Genomic DNA, 25802 nt, shown 5'->3' with positions numbered 1-25802 from the left:
TCTTAGTTAATAATCATATCTATACATATACACCTACATAACATTCTAATATATAATACAGTGATGGGAGAAATAGGGAGGGACATAAGAATGATGAGGGAGGCGAGGAGCTAGGGGGAGAAGAGGAAGGACAATGAGAGCGAGAAGGGGGAGAAGTAGTTGTGGTTAGGAATAGTTTGGGATGGTGTTGGGGGGGGGGCACACTTTCCTTCGAATGCGTCAACATGACTCGTCGGGTTTGTGTTATTTTCCACGAGTAAACTCCTCACATAACACATATAGTATCGTGGTATGTCAGCCATAAACTAGGTCCGGATGTTAACTGTAGTGTGCTGAAATGTCATACTGATCCAACGATTCGTTTAGGAGATATTTGCGAAAAACAGCGTTTGTCCGCCGCTGAAATGTATAGTAGTAGATTATTTTAGTTTTGTTAAGTAATCTTTCTAATGTGATTATCTGTCAAAACGTATGTTTGGCATGTTACCAAGCATGTCCATATGAGGTCCATTTTGCCCCATAAGTGAGGTCCGTTTTGCCCCGACCGTTGTACAAAATGGTCCACTTGTGGCTATTTTATTTTTTTAATTCATGAGTAAAGGATCCAAAGTAGTTCTTCCAAAGAGAGTTTATTTTGTTTAATGATGAATAAAGATTGCAAAAACACCAGCTATCTCTGAATATACTACAAAATTGATGCAAAATCTGGAGTGAAACCTTAAGGGTGCCGTTTTGCCCCACCTTCCCCTGTGTCGGTAAATGTGATAGTGAGATAACCTGCACCCCTTGTACGTCGGTAAATGTGATTGGTGAGATAACCTGCACCCCCTGTACGTCGGTAAATGTGATAAATGTGATAACCTATACCCCTTGTATGTCGGTAAATGTAATAAATGTAATAACCTATACCCCTTGTATGTCGGTAAATGTAATAAATGTGATAACCAAAACCCCTTGTATGTCGGTAAATGTGATAAATGTGATAACCCTTGAATGTCATCCTGGAATTTGGCCATTCTCTCATAAAAACTAGCATGCTGTATTGCCGCCATCTTGCCTGGACAAACTAATATCAACACTCTGTGATAGTAAACATTGGGTTCTGCGCATGCGCAGATCAGGATCGGATAGACTAAAATACATTGATGAGATTTATCGCCACGCCGGGCTGCCCACAACATTTCCTCCCGTCACTCCAGAAACACAGGTGAGGACCGCGAACTTGTTTTGCACTGGAATACCTCAGATTTGCTACACTTTTTTGTGCTGTCTGTAGCGCCGGTAGGGTTTTTTGAGGGGCGTTATAGACGGCCCCAGCCTGTTAGTGGCGCAAGCTAATTTTATTTATGGTGGCTGGCGTGATGTATGACTTGCTTGGCCCATGATGCCTCCCGGTGCTCCTCTTGACCGAAGTTGCTGAAGTTAAGGTTGATTGAAGATCCGGACAGCATGCCAAGTGCCTTCCCACCCCTCAACTTAACCACAGCCTCTTTGACCTCAACCAGAGAGGATGAACTTTCGTCAATGGGTGGGTCAGCATCCACCACTTGTAACCCAGCAACTGGAAGCTGCCGACGTGGAGAGTCCACCATGTACAGCTGCTCAAAGTTCTCAGCCCAACGTGCCCTCTGTCCATTCACGTAAGACACGAGGCAGCCGTCAGCTGTTCGGATAGTGCTCACCTAATAAGAGGGAGACTTGGAGCGGAGCATCTTCACGGCTCGATAAGCAGGTCGGGGGTCATTCGCATTTAAATGGCCCTCGACTTCCTCAGCGAGACTCCTGACATACCTCTCCTTGTCTCTCCTCAGGAGAGCTCTAGTCCTACGCGACAGAGCCCTGTATTGGTCCCGCTTCCCAGCAAGTCTGGCAGCGCGACTCTCCTCAATATTATCCAACGTCTCCACCGAGGCAAAGGCACTCCTAGATCTCGGGCGCTCTCCAGTGCACTCCTCGGCATCTTGCAGAGTCTTACGTTTGAAGGTATTCCACAGTTCTACAGGGTCTTCCAGGGTGGTGAGCACATCGAACCGATTTGAGACCGTCACTGCATACTCCTGAGCACATGCCAGGTCCTTCAGCCTCTCGAGATGGAACACAGTAGTGTTGCATCTCGAGATTCTTTTTGACCTAACATGAAGCTTGAGTGTTGCAACAACAAGCCTATGGTCAGTTGCAAAGAACGCAGCACTCCGGTAAACCCTGCAGTTCTGGAGGATCCTCCAACGAGTATTTACGAGAATGTGGTCGATCTCCTTAGCTACACCTCCGGCATCGCTATATCAAGTCCAGCGGTGCAGCTCTGGTCTCTGGTACCAGGAACCCGCAATTCTCAACTTTCTGGATTTTGCAAAATTCAGGAGGAGAGAGCTGTTGATGTTCCTGGTACATTTGCGGAAACGAGTTCCTCTTCCTGTTCCTGTGGTAAGCCTTCCCTCCAACCGGCAACGTCGCAGTAGTGCTACTCAAGTGTTGTTGTGAATAAACGATTTTCGTCGTGTTCGGCTGTGAGTAGCGGAGAGGTTCACTGCTATTCAGGAAGTGTAAGGGAGGCTTTATCCATAATTAAGAGGTGGAAATAAATGTAGCATGTGTATGTAACACATGTTAAACCACTACAAAATAATAACACCAGAGAGAAGACGAGGCGTATTATCAAGAGTCGATACTTTGATGTTCCGCTCCTTCATCAGCATTCACGTGTAAACGTGTGCACACACTCTCTCTCTCTCTCTCTCTCTCTCTCTCTCTCTCTCTCTCTCTCTCTCTCTCTCTCTCTCTCTCTCGATGGAAATCCGATATAATTTTCTCACTTTCTAAGAAATCCGGCCACCTGTTATTAACCAGTCTCTCACATACCTTCGCAACCACACTAGTGAGTGATACCGGTCTGTAATTTAATTGGTCCGCTCTCTTGCCTCCCTTAAAAATCGGTACCGTACTATGTTTGCTCTCTTCCAATCTTGTGGTACCTTTTCTTCACTCAGAGAGGCACTCATTATGGAGTGCAGTTTCTCTGCAAGTTGATCACTACATTCTTTCAAGATCCACCCTGATAATCCATCCGGCCCGTCGCCTTTCTTACATCCAATTTGTTCAAACTTTCTTTGACCTCCTGCACCGTTAACTGAATCTCTTACATAACCTTCCTTTTTCTTGGCCCGGGGGTTGTACAAATTCTTCTTTTGTGAACATTCTATGGAAGCTGTTATTCATCACCTCTGCCATCTTTGCTGGGTCCTCATATGTGGTTTCATCCATTTTCAGTTTATCGATTTTTTTCTCTATTCTTTAATTGGCGTTCACACGTCTATAAAATAGTTTGGGTAGGTCTTTTCACTTGTCGATTATATCTTTTTCATATTTCCTTTTTTCTTCTCTTCTAATCTTTGTATATTCATTCCTTGCTTGTTTGAAATCGTTCCACGAGTTAATTCTTCTTCGTCTCCTCCATCCTTTCCAAGCTTCCTCTTTTCTCTTTCTAATTATCTCGCATCTCTTGTTAAACCACTCCTTTTTACCAACATCCTTTTTGGTTACCCTGGGGACATATCTATTTTCGGCTTCCTTGTATAGCTTTAAAAACGCCTCTTACTTATCCTGTGTACTCTTGGCTTTGAACAGCCCACTCCAATTTGCATTTTCAAAAAAGGTTCTCATGCTAACAAAGTCACAGTTGTTGCTTCTCCCAATTTTGTGATTTTCTTTTCGGTCAATCGTTTTCTTTTCTGATACTTCAAATTCCACAACCTCGTGGTCACTCTTCGCTATTGGACAATCTACGTTAAGATTTTCTATTATTTCCGGCGCCTTATTAAATATATACCAGGTCTAGTCTTGATGCCTCGCCTTCTTTCCCGAATCTGGTATGTTCCTTGATCCACTGAGTCAGCACATGTTCCACTGCCAGTCGCAGGAGTCTTCCTCCCCACGACTCGTCTGCTCCCTGCGTCTCCCAATCCTCCCAATCCACCTCCATGCAGTTGAAATCACCCATTATAAGTATTCTCTCACACGCCCTCAACATTTCATCCTTGCAACTCACCGTCTCTTGTATCATTTGTTTATATTCCCGCAACCCCATACGCTTGTTCATGGGGGCACATACCCTACTACATAATGCCTCCTTCTTCCTTCAGCACCCACAATTTTCACTTTCAACACCTCTGTCAAGCCTTCACCCTCAATTACCTCCTCCACCCTAATGCCTTTTTAACCATTAACATCACACCTCCTCCCTGTTCTATCTTTCTGTCTCTCCTCCATATGTTGTTTGCACCTTCTCCAATCCCCACCACCTCAATTGAGTCACAACTTAGTTTCCGTCAGCCCCACAATATCAGGTTCTTCGTCTCTCAAATAGTCGTTAATTATATCTACGATGAAACTATTCCATTAATATTCGTATATGTCACTTTCCACCCTTTCTCCTTTTCTGTTAGTTTTATTCCCTTCTTCCTCTCGACCCTATGAACTACTTTCTCACTTTCATATCCATTACTCTCCAAAAAAACTCCCTCTTCTCTTCTTGCGATCTCTTCTCATTTAAATCACGAACCTCACCTCTAAAGGCGGCTTTACACCTGGCAATTCGCGGCTGGCAATACAGGCGCGGCAGCATTTTTGGTCTGGGTCTGGGTCTGGGAGCTCTTCTCGCGGCAAGTTCTCTGCAGCTGAGCGTGTCCGTCTTGTATTGCCGACTGGCGGCCAGGTAAACAACATGTCGGCGCCAATAAAACAAGAAATGACAGATGCAGATAACAATATTTGGAGCCGGGAGGCCGAGGTGGCATTGCCAGAGGAAGTGAGACAGCATCGACACTTGTGGGACCCACAAGATAAGCTCTACAAGAAGCAGAGTCTGCGCAAAACAACTTTTGATGGAGTGGCAGCAACATTGCGGGAAATGTTTATCTCTTTGCGAGATATCGAAGGAGGTATAAGGAACGGTTATTTTCGTGTATTATATAATCACACTATGTAATGCCTGGGAGTTGGGATGGCATGTTCCTCCCTTCTCCTTTGTTGTTAAATGCAACAATAAACAATCAATCAATCAATTAATACTACTTATGATAAAACTCGTTTACTAAAGTATTTCTACAATATTAGGCTGATGGACCAAACTCATTGTGGTTTTAAGATATGGTAGTAGCCTTTTGGGGTGTCTGGGGTGAATTCATGCCCTTGCATTTACTAGCAGTTTACGTCTTGATGCTCCCGGCGGCTCCTCCCACGTGTGAAGGTACTTTCTCCCGAGAGCACCCAGACGGTCTAGCCGCTAGATCGTCGCGGCTGTATTGCCGGCCAGGAATTGCCACGTGTAAAGTGTGTGTGTGTGTGTGTGTGTGTGTGTGTGTGTGTGTGTAATTCACCACGACCTGATCACGAGTTGGACTCGTAATCGCCAGCAGCAGGTACCCTCCCAACATGAGCAAGTGCTCTTTATCGTCGATCTATGGGTACTGCCAGGACCTCACACACCACACACCCCATCCCCTTTGCTCAAGGGGGGATAGTAACCACTCCTAGTCAACGGAAAGAATCCGGCCTGAGCGGGCTCGAACCGTCGCCCTGTCAGACCGTGAAGCCTGGCAGTGTGTGTGTGTGTGTGCGTGAGAGAGAGAGAGAGAGAGAGAGAGAGAGAGAGAGAGAGAGAGAGAGAGAGAGAGAGAGAGCAACTTCAGCTGGCCGTGCAATAAGCCGGAGAGCCTTACTGCACCCACACCTCACTATCACCTGCCATCCTCGTCCATGTAGCTATCCAGTCTACTCTTAAACCAAGCTATCGTCGATGCACTAACTATGTGATTGCTTAGTCTATTCCATTCCAGAGAGAGAGAGAGAGAGAGAGAGAGAGAGAGAGAGAGAGAGAGAGAGAGAGGCGGGCCACACCTGTCATGGAGGTGGGCGGAGCTTGAGAGCCAGCCGTCAAATCAGCGAGGAGTGCGGCGCGGGGTTAGAAAACCGTACCTACCTTCGTAAATATATAAAGGATGTATAAAGGAATTGTAATGTACTGTAGTCATGCCCTGCCTGTGATTCTCCCGTCTCTTCCCTGCTGCAGGATAATGTCTGAGGGCGGCAGTCGGGGCGACGTGGCAATGAGGGCGAACGAGAACGTCCACAGGTCGGGGGTCACGCCGGAGGAGATGGCGGCCGGCTACGACGAGTGGTCCGAGAACTACGAGGAGATGGTGAGAGAGAGAGAGAGAGAGAGAGAGAGAGAGAGAGAGAGAGAGAGAGATTTACATAAATTTACATAGAAAATCAGACCACACAGACCCCATGGTCCAGACTAGGTGGTCTGTCCTTAAACCTAAGTGATTTTACATTAATCAGATGGCTCCAAAACGTTGCTTTTCTTCTCTAGTTAATATTAAGTTCAAGGAAGTGACGGTCGAGCTTGTTTTTAAAGGAGTCAATCGTGTTACACTGGACCACTGATGGTGGGAGCTTATTCCATTCTCGCACTACAACGTTGGTGAAGAAAAATTTGGTGCAGTCTGAATTTACTTGTCTACATTTGAGTTTTGTGCCATTGTTCCTCGTTCGCAAAGTGTCATCGATCATAAACAATTTTGTTCTGTCTACATTCGTGAAACCATTAAGTATTTTAAAACATTCGATCAGTTTTCCTCGGAGGCGACGTTTCTCAAGAGAACATGTTAAGGGTGGAAAGCCTTTCTTCGTAAGATTTGTTGCGCAAGGAAGGGATCATTTTTGTTGCTCGACGCTGAACACCTTCTAGTTTAGCAATGTCCTTTGCATGGTGGGGAGACCAAAACTGTACCGCATATTCCAAGTGGGGTCTGACTAAACTATTGTAGAGCGGAAGTATTACATCTTTATTCTTGAATAAAAAGTTTCTTTTAATGAAGCCCAACATTCTGTTCGCTTTATTTGCTGCATCGATGCATTGATGTGAGAATTTGAGGTTTGACGCGATTTTAATCCCCAGGTCCTTAACGCACTGAACGCTTGTGAGTTTAACGCCGTGTATTTCGTAATCGAACTTCTTATTTTTTGTTCCAACTTGAAGGACCTGGCACTTGTCTACGTTAAAGGGCATCTCCCATTTATCAGACCAAGCTGAAATTTTGTGCAAATCCTCTTGGAGGCTTTGCCTGTCTTCGTCAGTAAGAACCGAGTTACCAATCTTTGTGTCGTCTGCAAATTTACCAATGCGATTATTGAGTCCAACATCCACGTCGTTGATGTAAATAATGAAGAGCACTGGGCCAGAACCGAGCCCTGAGGACGCCACTAGTGACCGGCGCCCATTCTGAGTTAAATCCGTCAATCACAACTCTTTGTTGTCTGTTGCTCAACCAATTCGCGATCCATTTTTTTACTTGACCGTCAATGCCTATTTGCTTTAATTTATAAAGTAATTTATGATGTGGGACTTTATCAAACGCTTTCTTGAAATCAAGATAGACTACGTCCACTGATTTGGTTACGTCATAAATTGAGAAGAGACCGTTATAAAAGGTCAGTAGGTTTGACAGGCAGGATCTTTTGTTACGGAAGCCATGTTGTGAATCCCCAATTATTGAGTGGCTTTCGAGGTAACTCACAAAATATGTCTCTAATTATGCTCTCGAGTAGCTTACCTACAATTGAAGTTAGACTAATGGGTCGGTAGTTACCTGGTATTTTTGTCTCCTTTCTTAAAATCGGTGTCACGTTAGCCTTTTTCCAATCCGAAGGGACGATGCCTTGTCGCACGGACATTTTGCATACGGTAGTGAGGGAGAGTATTTCGCTCTGTGTGTCTTTAAGCAGAATAGGATATACTTTGTCGGGTCCTGGACTTTTATTTGTTTTAAGTGAATGGAGCTTTAAGGACTTCATTGGTTGTTATTTCAAAATTAGGCAATGCATGCTCGAGATTTACAATAGTACTGGTGTTGGTGGGAGCGAGAGGAAGACTGTTAGTATTAAACACCGAGGGTCGTTATAACAAGGTCGAGTATATTATTTTGTCGAGTTGGCTCAGAAACCATTTGGCTTAGATAATTTTCTTCTAGAAATTCGATCATTCTATGTGACTCGCCTTCTGTACCTGACAGTGTCGCCCAGTCGATATGGGGGAGGTTAAAGTCTCCTAATATCAGTGAGTCGTTGTTATTAAGTGACTGCCTTAAGACGCTGTACATTTCAAGGTCGTCATCGAGTGATTGCCCGGGAGGTCTGTAGGTGACAGATATATTTAAACTGACTTTTGCAATGTTTACTCGCACGCACAAATGTTCAACGTTACTGTTCCCCGGTGTTTTGTTAGTGGGTTGCAAATAGCTTTTGACATAAAGGGCGACGCCACCGCCTCTACGGTTTACACGATCTTTGTTGAAGAGTCTGTAGCCATCTATGTTGTATTCGGAACTTAAATCAATATTTGTGGTGTCGATAAATGTTTTGGTTATAGCAATTATGTCAAAATTTTCTGTTAGAGCAAGACATCTCAGTTCATCAAATTTGTTCCTTAGGCTACGCGCATTGAAACTAAGGATTTTTAAGTTATCTAGAGGCTTGGTAATAGAGGTGGTGGTACTTGCGGGATCACGGTTACGGGTTTGTTGCGATGCACGGCGTCTATTTACACGGGTGGGGTGGGGGGACGTGGCTGTGACTCGTTTTTTGCTCGGATGACACGTACTGCGTCGTTGAGGAGCCTTCCGAATCTGGCTGCCCCGATGGGAGAAAGGTGAAATCCGTCCCTGTGGAAGAGCTCACTTTGTCCATAGAAATTGTCCCATGCGTTTAAGAACTCCACGTCAAGCTCCATACAAAGAGTCTGTAAGCGGTTGTTTAGGATGAAGGCCTTACTGAAAAGTCGCCCTCCGCCCAAGTCCGTGGTAGAACTCCTGAAATCAAAATGTTAGGGGATTTAGACTTATACTGTTGGATGAGCCTACGGTACTTCTCCAGGAGTTCTTCAGACCGGCTCGTGGTGCTAGAGAGAGAGAGAGAGAGAGAGAGAGATGCCTTCAGTACCAAGTGCCTACCCAGAATCATGGGGTATCGCTGGAATGATTTTGCGTTATACCGGCGACTACTCCGTGAGGTCCGGAGTGAAGTGATGCGGCCCCTGGGGTACGCACCTGTAATCACCCGCTTCCCCGTCCCTTAGTTGATCTGGTAAGGCGGGTACCGTTGCGCCGCCATCACGCTGGAGGAGGCGCGGCGTTGGGTACCCCCGGTGCGGCGAGCCAAGGCCAGGGTGCTGGACGTGGCCGCCGGGACGGGCTGCGTGGGCAGCGAACTCCACCGGGAAGGCTTCAGGTGGGTGCCGCAGGGCCGCAGACAGGGGGATGTCCGGTCACCATACTTAAATATCCTCCAGTCCACTGCCTTCTGCCTGCCAGTGCCTCAGCCTCAACACGAGTCCAACGCCAAGAGATGATGTGTTGGAAATTACAGCAGCTTGTGTAGAGGCAGGGCCGCTGGGTGGGAACTGGGAGCGGGCAGGAGCGGCATTACTATAGTCCATCGACTCTAACTTAAAATGGAGCCCTGTGGCTTGGCGGGGAAACCCCCATTGTTTACAGATCTAGCGATGACCTGCGCATGACGTTTTGTCTCACTGTTAGTCTGTACTTTATCTATTTATGGAATTTACATACATTCATAAAACGACTGTGTGGTGTTATGAATGGCTTGGGATTAGAGGGATTGATTGATTGATTGATTTAGAGTTTCTTTAATGGCGCCGCAACATCTTGGTCATATGGCACCGGAGTAATAAAATGGAAGGCAAATAATTAAAATAATCTAAGGGTGATAAAAGTTATTAGGAAGATAGTTTTGACATGGTCCATTCAGATATAGCACTAGTTTAAAATATATTAAAATGTTTATTAAAAATGCATTAGTGAAATACAAAGAACTTTCTCTGAAGAGACCCTACAAGAGATGGAGGATGCCCATCTCCTGCAGATACCATGACGTCATGTCCAGGGGTGAGCGCCTTTTCTCCCAGCATTAGGGAAGGAAACATTCTCATGTACATAACAACACCGGGAGGTACTGCTCTCGCAGATCGGGCCGACAGTTCAAGCCAACTATGAGTATCGTCTGAGCTCAAATAAGCCTCAGAGGGTACTTAAATACTTCGATCATCGGTTCCCAAACCGAAACAGAATCAACTTATTCACTGCCTGAAGACTAACCATATTTACCATGAAAGGAATAACAATAGTGAAGTGTTTCCTTTCATGAAATAATAACTAATTGTTCTTGCGGAATTACAATTAAAGAGCAAGGATTATTTAATTTAACCGATGGAAACAGAGAGGAAAGCCACGCCATCTGGCGAGATAAATTCAAAATATCGCTTCAGACCCACGTGGTTGGTTTTCTCTCACTCCACCACCGGCCTTCACAAAGTAAAGACCAAGGCACCGCAGCCCACCCATTAACTCGGACGCAGTGTGCCTTCTGTTACCTGACTCGAGGGATACTACACCCGGCAACGAGACTTCAGAGACAACAATATCTTTTGAAACCCGCTTCTCAGCTAAGTGCCCCCAGCAGTTATTTGAGACAGATAGATTTTTACTACACGGATCCGGTAGGATTATTATTTGTTCGGTTGTCTGGAGTTGCTTGTTGGATACCTACACCACCTAATAGCTGGTAAGCACTTGTTTCTTTGGGATTGTCTGACGGGTGTGTTATCCACTTTGCGAGTGACCTAACTGTTGGGTAGGGTAAATTTACTGATTCCCAACAACTATTACTAATGCTATAACTTCTACTTCTAATACTGCTACTACTACAACTACTACAGCCACTCCCACAGGCACATAGACGCTGTGGACCCGTCGGAGGGCATGATGAAGCAACGGGAGACTGGCATCTATACCAACGACTTCCTGGAGTTTATCGGCAGCGGACACTCTACCGTGCCCAAAGGTATTAGTGATTTGTTTTTTTACATCAAAGGACACGGCTCAAGTTCAACAAGAGTACACACAAAAAAAAGTCCGCTACTCGCCGCTCCCATAAAAGATTAAAGTAAAGAGTAGCCAAAAGAGAGGTCAATTTCGAGTGGAGAGGTGTCTTGATACACTCTTCTTGAAATAAGTCAAGTCATAGGCAGGAGGAAATACAGACGAAGGAAGGTTGTTCCAGAGTTTACCTCTTGCATAAGGGTTTTGGATAGTATAGGGATGAGCATGAGTAGAAAGTCGTGTGCAGCGGGGCCGCGGACGGGCGGGAGGCTGCAGTAAGCATGTTCAGAAGAGCAGTCATCATGAATATATCGATAGAAGATAGAAAAAGAGGCAACATAGCGGCGGAATTTAAGAGGTAGAAGGTTGTCAGTAAGAGGAGGAGAGCTGATGAGACGAAGACCCTTAGACTCCACTCTGTCCAGGAGAGCTGTGTGAGTGGAATTATTGTTATTGTTGTTGTTTAATATTTAAAGATTAATATACGTATTTTTCTTATACATCTCTCTCTCTCTCTCTCTCTCTCTCTCTCTCTCTCTCTCTCTCTCTCTCTCTCTCTCTCTCTCAGACACATACGACCTGGTGGTCACCTCGGGTGGTATGGGCGAAGGTCATATCCCACTCAGTGGCCTCGACGACCTGGTGCGCGTCGCAAAGAACGGTGAGCGAGCGTGCGTGCGTGCGTGCGTGCGTGCGTGCGTGCGTGAGCGTGAGAATGTTTTTACAACAAAGGAGACAGCTCAATGGCGCCAAAAAAGGAAACAATAATATAAAAAAAAGCCCGCTACTTGCTGCTCCTGATAAAAAAAAAATCAAAAGAGGTGGCCGAAAGAGGGGTCAATTTCGGGAGGAGAGGTGTCCTGATACTCTCCTCTTGAAAGAGTTCAAGTCGTAGGCCGGAGGAAATACCGATGAAGGAAGATTGTTCCAGAGTTTACCAGCGTGAGGGATGAAAGAGTGAAGATGCTGGTTAAATATTGCATAAGGGGTTTGGACAGTATGGGATGAGCATGAGTAGAAAGTCGTGTGCAGGGGGCCGCGGGAGGGAGGGAGGCAAGTTAGAAGAGCAGTCAGCGTGAAAATAGCGATAGAAGATAAAAAAAGAGTCAACATCGCGACGGAATTTAAGAGGTAGAAAACTATAAGTTGGAAGAGGAGAGGTGATGAGACACGTGAGATGCATACTCCATACGAGGGCGGACAAGGCCCCTGTATATAGATAGCAACTGTGCGGGGGAGAAGAACTGGAGGAGACGATACAGAACGCCCAACCTCGAGGAAGCTGAATTAGCGTGAGTGGAGATATGAAGTTTACAGTAGAGATTTTGAGTTAAGAATAGACCGAGGATATTTAGTGTTGAAGAAGGTGACAGCTGAGTGTTGTTGAAGAATAGGGGATAGGTGTTTGGAAGATTGTGTCGAGTTGATAGGTGGAGAAATTGAGTTTTTGAGGCATTGAAGGACACAAGGTTTCTTTTACCACAATCGGAAATGATAGACTCCAGTCTGGAGTCGTGTACTTCCTGTTGGGATGGCCTTCTATTGAAAGAAGTTGAATAATGCAGAGTTGAGTCGTCGGCGTATGAGTGGACAGGAAAGTTTGTTATTGAAAGAAGATCAATGATGAATAACAAGAAGAGAGTGGGTGATAGGACAGAGCCCTGTGGAACGCCACTGTTGATAGGTTTAGGGGAAGAACAGTGACCGTCTACCACCGCAGAGATACAACTGCCGGAAAGGAAACTGAAAATAAAGGAACAGAGAGAGAGGGATATAATCCAAAAGAGGGTAGTTTAGTAAGCAAAGTCTTGTGCCAGAGACTCTATCGTAGGCTTTCGATATGGCTAAGAGAGGATGACCAAGAGTTAGTTAAGAGAGCAAGAAGATCGCCTGTAGAACGCCCATTGTGGAACCCATACTGGCGATGAGATAGAAGGTTAGAAGTGGAAAGGTGCTTTTGAATCATCCGGTTAAGGATTGATTCAAAAGCTTTAGATAGACAGGAAAGTAAAGCTATAGGGCGGTAGTTTTAGGGATTGGAACGGTCACCCTTCTTAGGCACAGGCTGTACAAAGGCATACTTCCAGAAGGAAGGGAAGGCAGATGTTGATAGGCAAAGACGAAAGAGTTTGACCAGGCAGGGTGTCAGCACGGAAGCATAGATTTTAAGGACAATAGGAGGCACTCCATCAGGTCCATAAGCCTTCTGAGAGTTGATGCCAGAGAGGGCATAGAAAACATCATTTGGAAGAATCTTAATAACGGGCATAAAGGAGTCAGAGGGGGGATGAGTAGGAGGAATATGCCCAAAATCGTCCAGGGTTGAGTTTTTACAGAAAGTTTAAACGAAGAGTTCAGCCTTAGAGACAGATGAGACGGCAGTGCTGCCGTCAGGGTTAAGGAGAGAAGGGAAAGAGAAAGAAGTGAAATTGAAGGAGATATTTTTGGCTAGATGCCAGAAGTCACGGGAAGAATTAGAAGAAGCAAGGTGTTGACATTTTCTATTGATAAAATAAGTTTTGGTAAGTCGGATAATATATATGGCACGATTCCGGGCTGACATGTAAAGGTCATAGTTAGCGTTGTGAGATGCCTCTCTATCTTTAACAGCACGAGAACAAGCATGATTCAACCAAGGCTTTTTAGCATGAGGAGTAGAGAAAGAACGTGGAATGTGTGCCTCCATTCCAGAGACAATCACCTCTGAGATGCACTGGGCACACACAGAGGGGTCTCTCTCCTGGAAGCAGTAATCATTCCACGGGAAATCGGAAAAGTACATCCTCAGATCGTCCCACCGAGCTGAAGCAAAATGGCAGAAGCATCGCCTCTTCGGTGGGTCCAGAGGATGTACAGGAACGATAGGACAGGAAACAGAAATAAGGTTATGATCGGAGGAGCCCAACGGAGAGAACAGTTTGACAGAGTAAGTAAAATGATTAGAGGTAAGGAAGAGGTCTAGAATGTTGGGCCTCTCTCCAAGACGGTCGGGAATACGTGTAGGGTGCTGAACCAACTGCTCTAGGTCGTTGAGGAGAGCAAAGTTGTAGGCTTGTTCACCAGGCTGGTGTGTGAAAGAGGATGAAAGCCAAAGCTTGTGGTGAACATTGAAATCTCCCATGATGGAGATTTCAGCCAAGGGAGAGTGAGTCAAGATGTGCTCCACTTTAGAATTCAAATATTCAAAGAATTTTACATATTTATAGAGTTAGGTGATAGATAAACAGCACAGATATATTTAGTAATAGAATGAAAATGAAGTCTTAGCCAGATGGTGGAAAATTCAGAAGAGTCAAGGTCGTGGGCACGAGAGCAAGTGATGTCGTTGCGCACGTAGGCGCAGTATCCAGCTTTGGATTGAAATTTAGGATAGAGATAGTAGGAGGGAACAAAGTAGAGGTTGCTGTCAGCAGCCTCAGAAACCTGTGTTTCGGTGAGGAAGAGAAGGTGAGGTTTAGAGGAGGAGAGATGGTGTTCCACAGAATGAAAATTAAAACGAAGACCGCGAATGTTGCAAAAAATTGATAAGGAGGAGGTTCGAAGAGTTATCAGGACACCTCTCAAGTCGGCAGCCAGAATGGGAGTCCTCCCTGGGGGAAATTATGGTCCCCCCCCCCTCCCCCCAGGCGGGGACTTCGAGGCATTGTTATTTTTCGCCATTTATAATTTTGAATTTTGGGAAAAGGTGTGTGTGTTGTATGAATATAGTGTGGTGTAGAAAGAGAGAGGAACTGTCTTTAGAGAGCATGCTGAACTGCTCTCTGGTGTTGATGAGACATAAGGGAAACGGTTAGTAAGGACATGGGATGGGTCTTTGAAGGGCTTCAGCACCCTCCTCGCTTCCCATATATCCTCACCGGGAGTAGCTCACGCCCGTTCGGTAGGTGTCTTCCTACCTACTCCTACTATAGGATCGCAAAACAGTTCATGGTAATCCCAGCAACTTTTACTAGAGGCTTTTCAAACAGGCGAACTTAGGCGCCGTTTAGGATGGGAAAGAGCCTACATAGAGACTTCAGATTTGCATGGAATAAACCTTGAGGCGGTCTTCCTAAGGTGGGCAAGACGACGCGCCCCCTAGCGTATGCCCCAATGATTAACTTATTTCCTCCTCTCCGGTACTCCAGGAGGCTTCGTGATCATCGTGATGCGCCATGAGCACCTACAGACCGTGCCTTCCTACAAGGACAAGCTGGAGCCTTACATGGACCAGCTGGAGGCGGACGGGAAGTGGAAGAAGGTAGGGAGCACCGTTGCCAGATTATCGTACTCAGAGCATAGTATTTACCGTTTTTTGACACCTAACTATTGCCAAGAAACATCAGGAATTAATTATTTTAACGACAGATATAAATGAATTTAGTTACTGAGCCCCAGGAGACGGTTTTGGGTCGGAAGTTGGTAAATATATAAGAGGCTGAGTACAACTATCTGGCAACGTTGGTACAAGAAAACATTTACTCTAATCAAGGTTTCTGTCTGGCGGGGCTGTTCACTGTATGGGCGCCTGTCACGACACTGGTATAAGGAGATGGTCAGGAGCTGGCCAGCGGAGAAGGTCATGTATTTGAAATGATGGTCATAATTCCTTCAGGTGGAGCGGCGCACCGTCCCAAACTATTTATGTGACAAGGAGGGTCTCGTCTTCGTCTTCCGCATCACTAAGCCTGAGTGAGGAGGAAGAGGAGGGAAGGGAAAGGAGAGAGATGAGGAGGAAGAGTTATAGTTGTGCTGTGCCAAGGCCGTCTCTGTGTTGCAGCCTTGGCTTTCGTCGCGGCACCCGAGACTGAGGTGTGAATTATCGAGGTCTGGCAACCTGGTGTCATGGCGTCTACGATGTTATATGATAGTCTACGCATAGGACACATTTGTCAGTATTAATCATATTATTGGAATTGTAAAAATCTCTTTTAGTTTATAAGACTGAGGCTGCAGAATGCTTAACCTCAGACCTTGCTATCATCTCCAATTGGGATAAAAGGAATGTCTGGTCTGGGTCTTGGGGTCTTGATGATGTACAGACATGTATGTATATATATATATATATATATATATATATATATATATATATATATATATATATATATATATATTTTTTTTACAGCAAAGGAGACAGCTCAAGGGCACAAAAAAGTAAACATTAATAAAAAAAAGCCCGCTACTCGCTGCTCCTAAAAAGAATCCAAAGAGGTGGCCGAAAGATAGGTCAGTTTCGGGAGGAGAGGTCCTGATACCCTCCTCTTGAAAGAGTTCAAGTCGTAGGCAGGAGGAAATACAGATGAAGGAAGATTGTTCCAGAGTTTACCATGTGAGGGATGAAAGAGTGAAGATGCTGGTTAACTCTTGCATAAGGGGTTTGGGCAGTATAGGGATGAGCATGAGTAGAAAGTCGAGTGCAGCAGGGGCCGTGGAGGGGGGGGAGGCATGCAGTTAGCAAGTTCAGAAGAGCAGTCAGCGTGGAAATATCGATAGAAGATAGAAAGAGGCAACATTGCGGCGGAATTTAAGTGGTAGAAGACTATCAGTATGAGGAGGTGAGCTGTTGGGACGAAGAGCCTTTGCCTCCACTCTGTCCAGAAGAGCTGTGTGAGTGGAGCCCCCACATGAGATGCATACTCCATACGAGAGGGCGGACAAGCCCCCTGTATATGGACAGCAACTGTGCAGGGGAGAAGAACTGGCGGAGACGGTACAGAACGCCCAGCCTCGAGGAAGCTGATTTAGTAAGAGATGAGATATGAAGTTTCCAGTTGAGATTTTGAGTTAAGGATAGACCGAGGATGTTTAGTGTTGAGGAAGGTGATAGCTGGGTGTTGTCAAAGAATAGGGGATAGTTGTTTGGAAGATTGTGTCGAGTGGATAGGTGGAGAAACTGTGTTTTTGAGGCGTTGAAGGACACCAGGTTCTTCTTGCCCCAATCGGAAATAATAGTAAGGTTTAATTCCCCTCAGGATCATGTTAATCTTTGTTTGTTTCTCAAGTTAATTTAAGTGATTACTCTTCCTAATTTTAAATGTGTCTGCTGTTCCTAATTTATAATGTGTCAGCTGTTCCTAATGTATAATGCGTCTGCTGTTCCTAATCTTAAAAGCGATTGCTGTTCCTAATTTTAAAAGCGTCTGCTGTTCCTAATTTTAAAAGCGTCTGCTGTAGCCCTACGTGGCGCAATGCAGATGAAGTTAACTTATTTAATCTGAAAGTAAAGTGAAATGATCATAAAGTAAAGTTAAGTAACAGAGTAGTGAAGTATATGTGGCAGGTAGCATGTGGAAGGATGAGATGGAACGAGAGAATAAGATTAACGAAAAGAATAAAAACTCTCGCCCCATCCCTCCCTCCTCCATACTTCCTTCCTCGAACAGAGTCGTCCGCCACTGGAACAGCCTCCCCGCAGAAGTAGTCAGTGCGGAAACGATCAACTCCATTTCCACTGACAGTAACTTTACTGCGTCGGGAGTGAACTGAACGTATCCAAGGTCACTTAATGTTCTTAGTTCTGTTATTTTCTTCTTCTATTATGATATATCATCATCATCATCATAATTTCGTTTAACGTCCGTTTTCACTCTTCCTGAGCGGTTGGACGCTTTATTGGTCTCCTCTATTCTGCTCTGTCTTCTGCCTGATGCTCATCCAATCCCATCACTGCCAAGTCTTCCTGTATACACCTTCTCCACCTTTTCCTAGGTCTACCAACTGGTCTCCTTCCTTTTACTTTCAATCTCTTCAAAACTCCCAGCACTGTATCCTCCCCTGCTTTTCACATGTCCGAACTATAGGAGTTTCCCTTCTGAGCACTGTTTCCAGGTTCTCTACTCCACATCTTTTAGCCACATCTAGCTGCACTAGATACCCTGTCTTGCTAATCTCTCCACAACTCCCAGCACTGTATCCTCCCCTGCTCTCCTCAGATGTCCAAACCATCGGAGTCTTTCCCATCGGAAGGAGTTTCTTTTCAAACCGAGTCATCCGTCACTGGAACCATCTTCCTTCAGAAGTAGTAAATGCGAATACTATCAACTCCTTCAAATATAGAATCGACCTTCACTTCGCTGCGTCGGGAGTAAACTGAATATTGAGGTGCTTTCATCTGCTCCTCAATATCGAGGTGCTTTCATCTGCTCCTCAATATCGAGGTGCTTTCATCTGCTCCTCAATATCGAGGTGCTTTCATCTGCTCCTCAATATCGAGGTGCTTTCATCTGCTCCCCAGGCCCCAAGTGGCTGTCGAGCAGATTAAATCACCAAAGCCGGCAACCTCGTAATGAGCCAATAGGCTTTATGTTGCCTGCATTTCCATGTTTCCATGTTTCTGAGGTGGTGGCGGAGTGGCTAGCGTGCCGGCCCCGCATTCGCAGGTTTGATGATGATGAGGGTTGGAATCCGCCGCTAACCACCTGGGATTCTTCAGTCACCGCCGAGGGGCCTAAGACTACTCACATGCTGTCCTGAAGACTACCCACCAACCCGGACTCTAGAAGATGCTATGCAAGTGAAGTCAAGAAAGATCTCCGGGGGACAGCATGAGCCAATAATAATTGCGCCACTATAAACAATTGTCTGCGCCTTAACGGGCTCAGGCCCACCATTAGACCCCGATAAAAAAAAGCCTGCCGGCGCTTTAGGTCATATATAAAAAAGGAAAAAAGAAACTGTTTCCAGGTCCTCTACGCCACATCTGTTAGCTACATCTGCACTGGATCGACACCCTTCTATTATGAGATTTTGAACAAAGAATAAATAAGAGAATAAATTGCTTTCCCGCCCCCTCCCTCCCTCCCTCCTTCCTTCCTTCCTCGAATTGAGTCGTCCGCCACTGTAACAGCCTTCCTGCAAGAGTGGTTAGCGCATACTGTGTGATTTTCAGTTAATACAATAAACATGTGTGCAATATTCATGCAGTGGAGAAAATGATAAGACTCGTAATATGATAATAGAAAACAGTAAAGGAAGGAACATTAATTAAGTGCATGAAACCAATTATAATCATTTTCCACAGATAGAGGTCATTTTTTTCTTGTTCTTGTTTTAATAGTTTTTTTCTTCTTCTTCTTCTCCTATATGAGAGAGAGATAATAAAGATAATATAATAATAATAATAATAATAATAATAATAATAATAATAATAATAATAATAATAATAACAATAATAACAATAATAATAATAACAATAATAATAATTATAATAACAGTAATATGAGAAGTGTGATAAAGGAGAATTACAGAAGAACAAAGAAGAGGAAAGAAGGAATGGAGGAAACAGAAGGAAGGGGAATATAAATAATGGAAATATATAACAATAGAACGGGTCAAAGTGGGACGGTGGGGGGGGGGGGGGGCGGTACTCGGCTCACCTCTAAACAAAACAACGTGACTGAGAAAGAGTAAGGGAGGAGAGGGAGAGAATGTAAGGGATTAGGGAGGTGGGAACTGGGAAGGGAGGAGATGAGGAAAAGGAAAGAGAGGGAGAGAAAGAGTAAGGGAGGAGAGAAGATGGAAGAGAGAAGGGAGGAGAGGGAGAGAAAGGAGGGATGGAGTGAAAGGAGAGAGAGATAATAAAGGAGGAAAGGAGGGGATGGAGGGGGGTAAGGAGTAAGGGAGGTGATAAGAGGGAGAGAGGGGTGTAAGTAAAGGAAGGTGAGGGAGATAAAAAATAAGGGAGGAAAGGAGGGGATGGAGGAAAAGGAAGGAGGTGAGGGAAATGAGTAAGGCGAGGTTCCCACTATTCCGTTTTGACGGATCCGTCGACGTTAATAATGACCTCAAAATGACGTCAGCGAAATAGCGGCCGCTCGGCACGGATGATCCACTCCGTCAGTCCATCGTCCATCACTTGTTGACAAACATATGGACAGCATTAACCACAACGACCTCTTGTATATGTTATTTTGTAGCTAAGTACTTATATTTCATATTCATGATATTTAGGATACTAATTTTCATTCTGTGGAGCACCATCTCTCCTCCTCTAAACCTCACCTTCTCTTCCTCACCGAAACACAGGTCTCTGAGGCTACTGACAGCAATCTCTACTCTGTTCCCTCCTACTATCTCTATCCTAAATTTCAATCCAAAGCTGGATGTTGCGTCTACGTGCGCAACGACATAACTTGCTCTCGTGCCTACGACCTTGACTCTTCTGAATTTTCCACCATCTGGCTAAGATTTCATTGTCATACTATTACTAACTACATCTGTGCTGTTTATCTCTCACCCAACTCTGCTAACTATGTAAAATTCTTTGACTACTTGAACTCTAAAGTGGAGCACATCTTGACCCACTCTCCCTTCACTGATTCAATGTTCACCACCAGCTTTGGCTTTCATCCTCTTTCACTGACCAGCCTGGTGAATAAGTCTACAACTTTGCCCTCCTCAACGACCTAGAGCAGTTGGTTCAGCACCCTACACGTATTTCTGACCGTCTTGGAGACACGCCCAACATACTAAACCTCTTCCTTACCTCTAACCCTTCTGCTTACTCTGTCAAACTGTTCTCTCCGTTGGGCTCCTCCGATCACGACCTTATTTATGTATCCTGTCCTGTCGCTCCTGTTCATCCTCTGGACCCACCAAAGAGGCGATGCTTCTGGCATTTTGCCTCAGCTCGGTGGGACGTCCTGAGGATGTACTTTTCCGATTTCCCGTGGAATTATTACTGCTTCCAGGAGAGAGACCCCTCTGTGTGTTCCCAGCGCATCACAGAGGTGATTGTCTCTGGAATTGAGGCATACATCCAACGTTCTTTCTCTACTCCTCATGCTAAAAAGTCTTGGTTTAACCATGCTTGTTCTCGTGCCATTAAAGATAGACAGTCAGCTCAAAAAGGTTCCAGAGCCTTCGCACTCCTACTAATCACAAACTTTACATTGCAGCCCGGAATCGTGCCAAATCTATTCTCCAACTTACCAAAACCTCTTTCATCAACAGAAAATGTCAACACCTTGATTTATCTATTTCTTCCCTTGCTTCTGGCACCTAGCCAAAAATATATCCACCAATTTCACTTCTTCCTCTTTCCCTCCTCTCCTTAACCCTTACACGAGCACTTCTGTCTCATCTATCTCTAAGGCTGAACTCTTCGCTCAAACATTCTGTAACAACTCCACCCTGGACGATTCTGGGCATATTCCTCCTACTCATACCCCCTCTGACTCCTTTATGCCTGTTATTAAGTTTCTTCATAATGATGTTTTATATGCCCTCTCTAGCCTCAACTCTCAGAAGACTTATGGACCTGATGGAGTGCCTCCTATTGTCCTTAAAAACTGTGCTTCCGTGCTGTCACCCTTCCTGGTCAAAGTCTTTCGTCTCTGCCTATCAACATCTACCTTCCCTTCCTGCTGGAAGTATACCTTTGTACAGCCTGTGCCTAAGAAGGCACACCGCTCCAATCCCTAAAACTACCGCCCTATAGCTTTACTTTCATGTCTATCTAAAGCTTTTGAATCAATCCTTAACCGGAATATTCAAAAGCACCTTTACACTTCCAACCTTCTATCTGATCGCCAGTATGGGTTCCGCAAGGGTATTCTACTGCCGATCTTCTTGCTCTCTTAACTGACTCTTGGTCATCCTCTCTTAGCCGTTTCGGTGAAACTTTCTCGGTTGCGCTAGACATATCGAAAGCCTTCGATAGAGTCTGGCACAGGTCTTTGCTTTCTAAACTACCCTCTTTCGGATTCGATCATGCTCTCTGTTCCTTTATCTCCAGTTTCCTTTCCGCCCGTTCTATCTCTGCTGTGGTAGACGGTCACTGTTCTTCCCCTAAACCTATCAACAGTGGTGTTCCACAAGTCTCTGTCCTATCACTCACTCTCTTCCTGTTATTCATCAATGATCTTCTTTCCATAACAAACTGTCCTGTCCACTCATATGCCGACGACTCCACTTTGCATTATTCAACTTCTTTCATTAGAAGGCCATCCCAACAGGAAGTACACGACTCCAGACTGGAGGCTGCAGAACGCTTAACCTCAGACTTTGCTATCATTTTCGATTGGGGTAGAAGGAACCTTGTGTCCTTCAATGCCTCAAAAACTCAATTTTTCCACCTATCAGCTCGACACAATCTTTCAGACACCAATCCCCTATTCATCAACAACACTCAGCCGTCACCTTCTTCAACACTAGATATTCTCGGTCTATCCTTAACTCTAAATCTCAACTGGAAACTTCGTATCTCCTCTCTCGCTAAATCAGCTTCCTCGAGGTTGGGCGTTCTGTTCTTCTCCCCCGCACAGTTGCCATCCATATACAGGGGCCTTGTCCGCCCTCGTATGGAGTGTGCATCTCACGTGTGTGTGTGTGGGGGGGGGCTCCACTCACACAGCTCTTCTGGACAGAGTGGAGTCTAAGGCTCTTCGTCTCATCAGCTCTCCTCCTCCTACTGATAGTTTTCTCATAAATTCCGTCGTGATGTTGCCTCTCTTTCTATCTTCTATCGATATTTTCACGCTGAATGCTCTTCTGAACTTGCTAACTGCATGCCTCCCCCCCTTCCGCGGCCCCGCTGCACACGACTTTCTACTCATGCTTTCCCTATGCAAGAGTTAACCAACCTCTTCACTCTTTCATCCCTCACGCTGGTAAACTTTGGAACAGCCTTCCTTCACCTGTATTTTCTCCTGCCTACGACTTGAACTCTTTCAAGAGGAGGGTATCAGGACACCTCTTCTCCCGAAATTGACCACTCTTTCGGCCACCTCTTTTGATTCTTTTTTTAGGAGCAGCGAGTAGCGTTTTTTTTTATTATTGTTTCCTTTTTTTGTGTCATTGAGCTGTCTCCTTTGTTGTAAAAAAAAGTGTTTTACGTTGTTCTGAAGGATGTTGTGTACCAACTTACAGGCGGAGAATCCTATTGGCTGTTGTGAGCCATCTGGAGTGGTTTAAATTTCCTGGATTTCTCCTTGACAGTGTGTCAGGAACAGTCCCATTAGAGATTGCTTTTCCCAATTGGTCCTGCGAAGCCATGTGGCCCACTTGTTTTACCATCGAGTTTTTCAAAAAGGTGACGTAGTGACAGCTCATTGCCATGGACCTGACAGATGAACCAATGAACTGGGTGGGCAAGGCTTTTCTCGACTTGACAAATCACCCCAGATTTATTCCCAGTAGTATTTACAGTAGTCCATCGCATCCAATCGCCAGTACGTTTTCCGTGGAAATTCTTTTCTATTACTCTTTGCAGAACCAGTGGCAGGTTAATAATGGCCTAGATATTCTGAACCTAGTTCAGCCGCTATAGCAATATGCTCTTCAATTACCTTTCTCCTATAGTCTCTATTTCCAATCTTCTCCGTAGTAAGAGTTTCTTTCCTTCCATCAAAGTAGATGCCTGCAACTTATACTTTCCCATGTGCATCCTTTGTCAAATGTTGTCCGTTTGATTGCCTCGATCTCCGTACTTTGTTCCTATCTATGACTTTGGAAGGATCCTCTTTTGTAATAACCCCTAAATCTTCAAGGATTGCACTAGATAGTAATGCAGCACCACGGTCAGACAGTCCAACCCAGTCACAAACCTCATGGAAAGAAGAGAACAGACGTTTTTGTTCTCTATTTTTTTTCTTTTTCATCTCTTCATTGTTGTCCCACAGCTCCACCTTCTTTTGGTTTTCTATGATGGAGCTGATACTTGGAAGGGGTGTATTCATCTTCCGAGTCAGTCAAATTTGAGGACGAGGTATCACTTTGAACAAGACATCCTGATGCTTGTAACTGGCTGATGGTCTTGCAGCATATTGATTTCTTCTTTCTTCTCTTTTCCTAATGGCTTCAGTTGTTCGTTTGTTCACTCCTCCAATGAACATTTTACGTTCATTTATTTGGTCCTCTACAAATTCTTGTTCTATTTTGGGGACTTTCTTCTGTCGAGGACAGGCACAGTACTGGAATTCAGGGCACCTGCAAGCTGTTACTTCAAATAATCTAGCAGCATGACTACTGTGATAGTTGTGATGACTACCCTCAAAGCTGTGATGACTACTGTAATAGCTGCGAGCACTACATCAAGTCCTAGCCATCCTAGCTCCCAAAAACGTGGAATTGGGCAATATAAAGTCGACTCACGTCCGTCTGTATGTCCTTTATAGACGACCAAACGGTGATAGCTACAGACATAGGGTTTATATGTTTTTGAAGCGTACTATGCTCCCGAGTAATCATGGCACATAATATGAGGACATTAATATACAATTTTTTGAAGTTATTTAATAAAACTATCAAAAATGGTCCAAACGTTGGGTCCATCGGCGTTTTCTGCTGATGCCGGAGCGGCGGAGGTTGCGGACAAGGAGGGACTCAGCCGAGTTATGTTCAGTGCAAAAGAAAAACAATCCCCAAAACGACGTTTTCCAAAATTTCCGTTTCAAACGGCTTAACTCTTCCTTTTCACGTTGATTTCTTTGTTTTAAGAGTTATTTTCCGTTTCATTTTAACCCTTCATTTTCACATCGAATATTTAAATCCCTTTTCACAGTCATTTACGAATCCTCAGCTTCATCAAACCTCCAGCTACACCTAATGGTAAGGTCACATTTTATTTTGTTATTTTGGTTTAAATTACTACTTTAAGTATTTTCTCAATTTAGTAATTTCCCAAAAGCTTTTTTTTTTTTTTTGCCACACAATATTATCAAATTTTGTTTAATTTCATTTTTTTTTTATATTTTCACCTATTTTATTATTAAAAATGGCAAAAGTAGTACCTATTATTTTTTTTTAGTAAAATCATCAAAAGTACTTTTTTTTTTTTTCCCTTTTGCATGTAGATTCATCCTTACCTCCACAATGCCTCCAGAACGTCCCTCCATTGGCAAATTAACTTCTCAGGCTCGCAGTAAGCGGCAAAGACGGGATGGAGAAACTGAGGCAGACCGTGCTCATCGTTTGGAGGCTCTCAGACTCTACAATTCTGAAGCAAGGGCATCACTGTCTGACCAGCAGAGACAAAACCGCCAAGAAGCGGATAGGTTGCACCACCAAAGAACCAGAGCAAGGGCAACAGATGAACAACGTGCAGACACAAGGCTGGAGAATGCAGATGCACATCGTCAAAGGAGAGCAGAAGAAACCTTGGAACAGCAAAGGTTACGCCTGGAAGCTGAACGTCAAAAGAGAGCAAATACAAAGGGCATCACCTGGTTCAAATGGGCCTTCTCCTATGCCATCAAGAAGGACTACAACAGCAGCCCAAAGGTCTGCATTGGCAAGGTGGACACAGTTTGCTCCCAATGCAGAGCTAAGAAGTGGCCAAGAGAAGCTCCAGTCATGTGCTGCACTGGAGGAAAAGTCAAGTTGGAGGCCCTTCAGGCACCGCCAGTGATCCTGCAGAAGCTGCTGACAGAGAACAGCCCACAAGCCAAAAACTTTAGAAGAAAGATCTGGAAGTACAATGCTGCCTTAATAATGACTTCCTTTGGTGCCACCAAGAAGCTCACTGCATGGGTTCGTTACTACCTACAAGATCCAAGGCCAGTGCTACCACCGCATGGGCAGTCTACTCCCCCTAGAATATGAAGAGCCCAAGTTTGTCCATGTCTTCTTCATGGATGGTGATGACGAAACCAACAGACGCTGTACACTTAACCAGTCGGTCCAACACGACATCATCAATTGCAAGGAGGGTTTATGATATTGACTCCTGTAAAGAGGAAATGGCTGCACTTGCAAGGAGAGTTTATGATATTTACTCCTATAAAGAGGAAATGGCTGTAATTGCAAGGAACGTTTATGATAATACTCCTATAAAGAAGAAATGGCTGTAATTGCAAGGAAAGTTTACGATATTGACTCCTATGAAAAGGAAATGGCTGCAATTGCAAGGAAAGTTTATGATAGATG

At 44.7% G+C, this 25802-nt stretch overlaps 1 protein-coding gene across 12 annotated transcripts in view; it reads left to right on the top strand.

Annotated features, from left to right (window-relative positions):
* The window catches only part of LOC127002513 (uncharacterized), a 126268-nt gene that overhangs the window by 77805 nt on the left and 22661 nt on the right, over nucleotides 1-25802 (top strand). For 3 of the 12 annotated variants that reach the window (XR_007756308.1, XM_050868574.1, XM_050868580.1), the window contains 2 exons: nucleotides 15086-15198; nucleotides 15553-15812. The exons of 2 other annotated variants lie outside the window; for them this stretch is intronic. Coding sequence is in view for 8 of the 10 variants with exons in the window: in XM_050868574.1 (XP_050724531.1) it covers nucleotides 15086-15198; nucleotides 15553-15633 (194 nt within the window). In the remaining 2 variants the exon portion in view is untranslated. Of the gene's footprint in view, nucleotides 1-11526; nucleotides 11620-15085; nucleotides 15199-15552; nucleotides 15813-25802 lie in introns of those variants that run through there. 7 more of the 12 variants (XM_050868578.1, XM_050868581.1, XM_050868577.1 and 4 more) reach the window with 5 other exon arrangements.

This window comes from Eriocheir sinensis, chromosome 23 (genome assembly GCF_024679095.1).
Source record: "Eriocheir sinensis breed Jianghai 21 chromosome 23, ASM2467909v1, whole genome shotgun sequence".
Taxonomy (NCBI): Eukaryota; Metazoa; Arthropoda; class Malacostraca; order Decapoda; family Varunidae; genus Eriocheir; species Eriocheir sinensis.
Note: the sequence above shows the minus strand (reverse complement) of the source record. Positions and strands in the feature narration are given on the sequence as shown.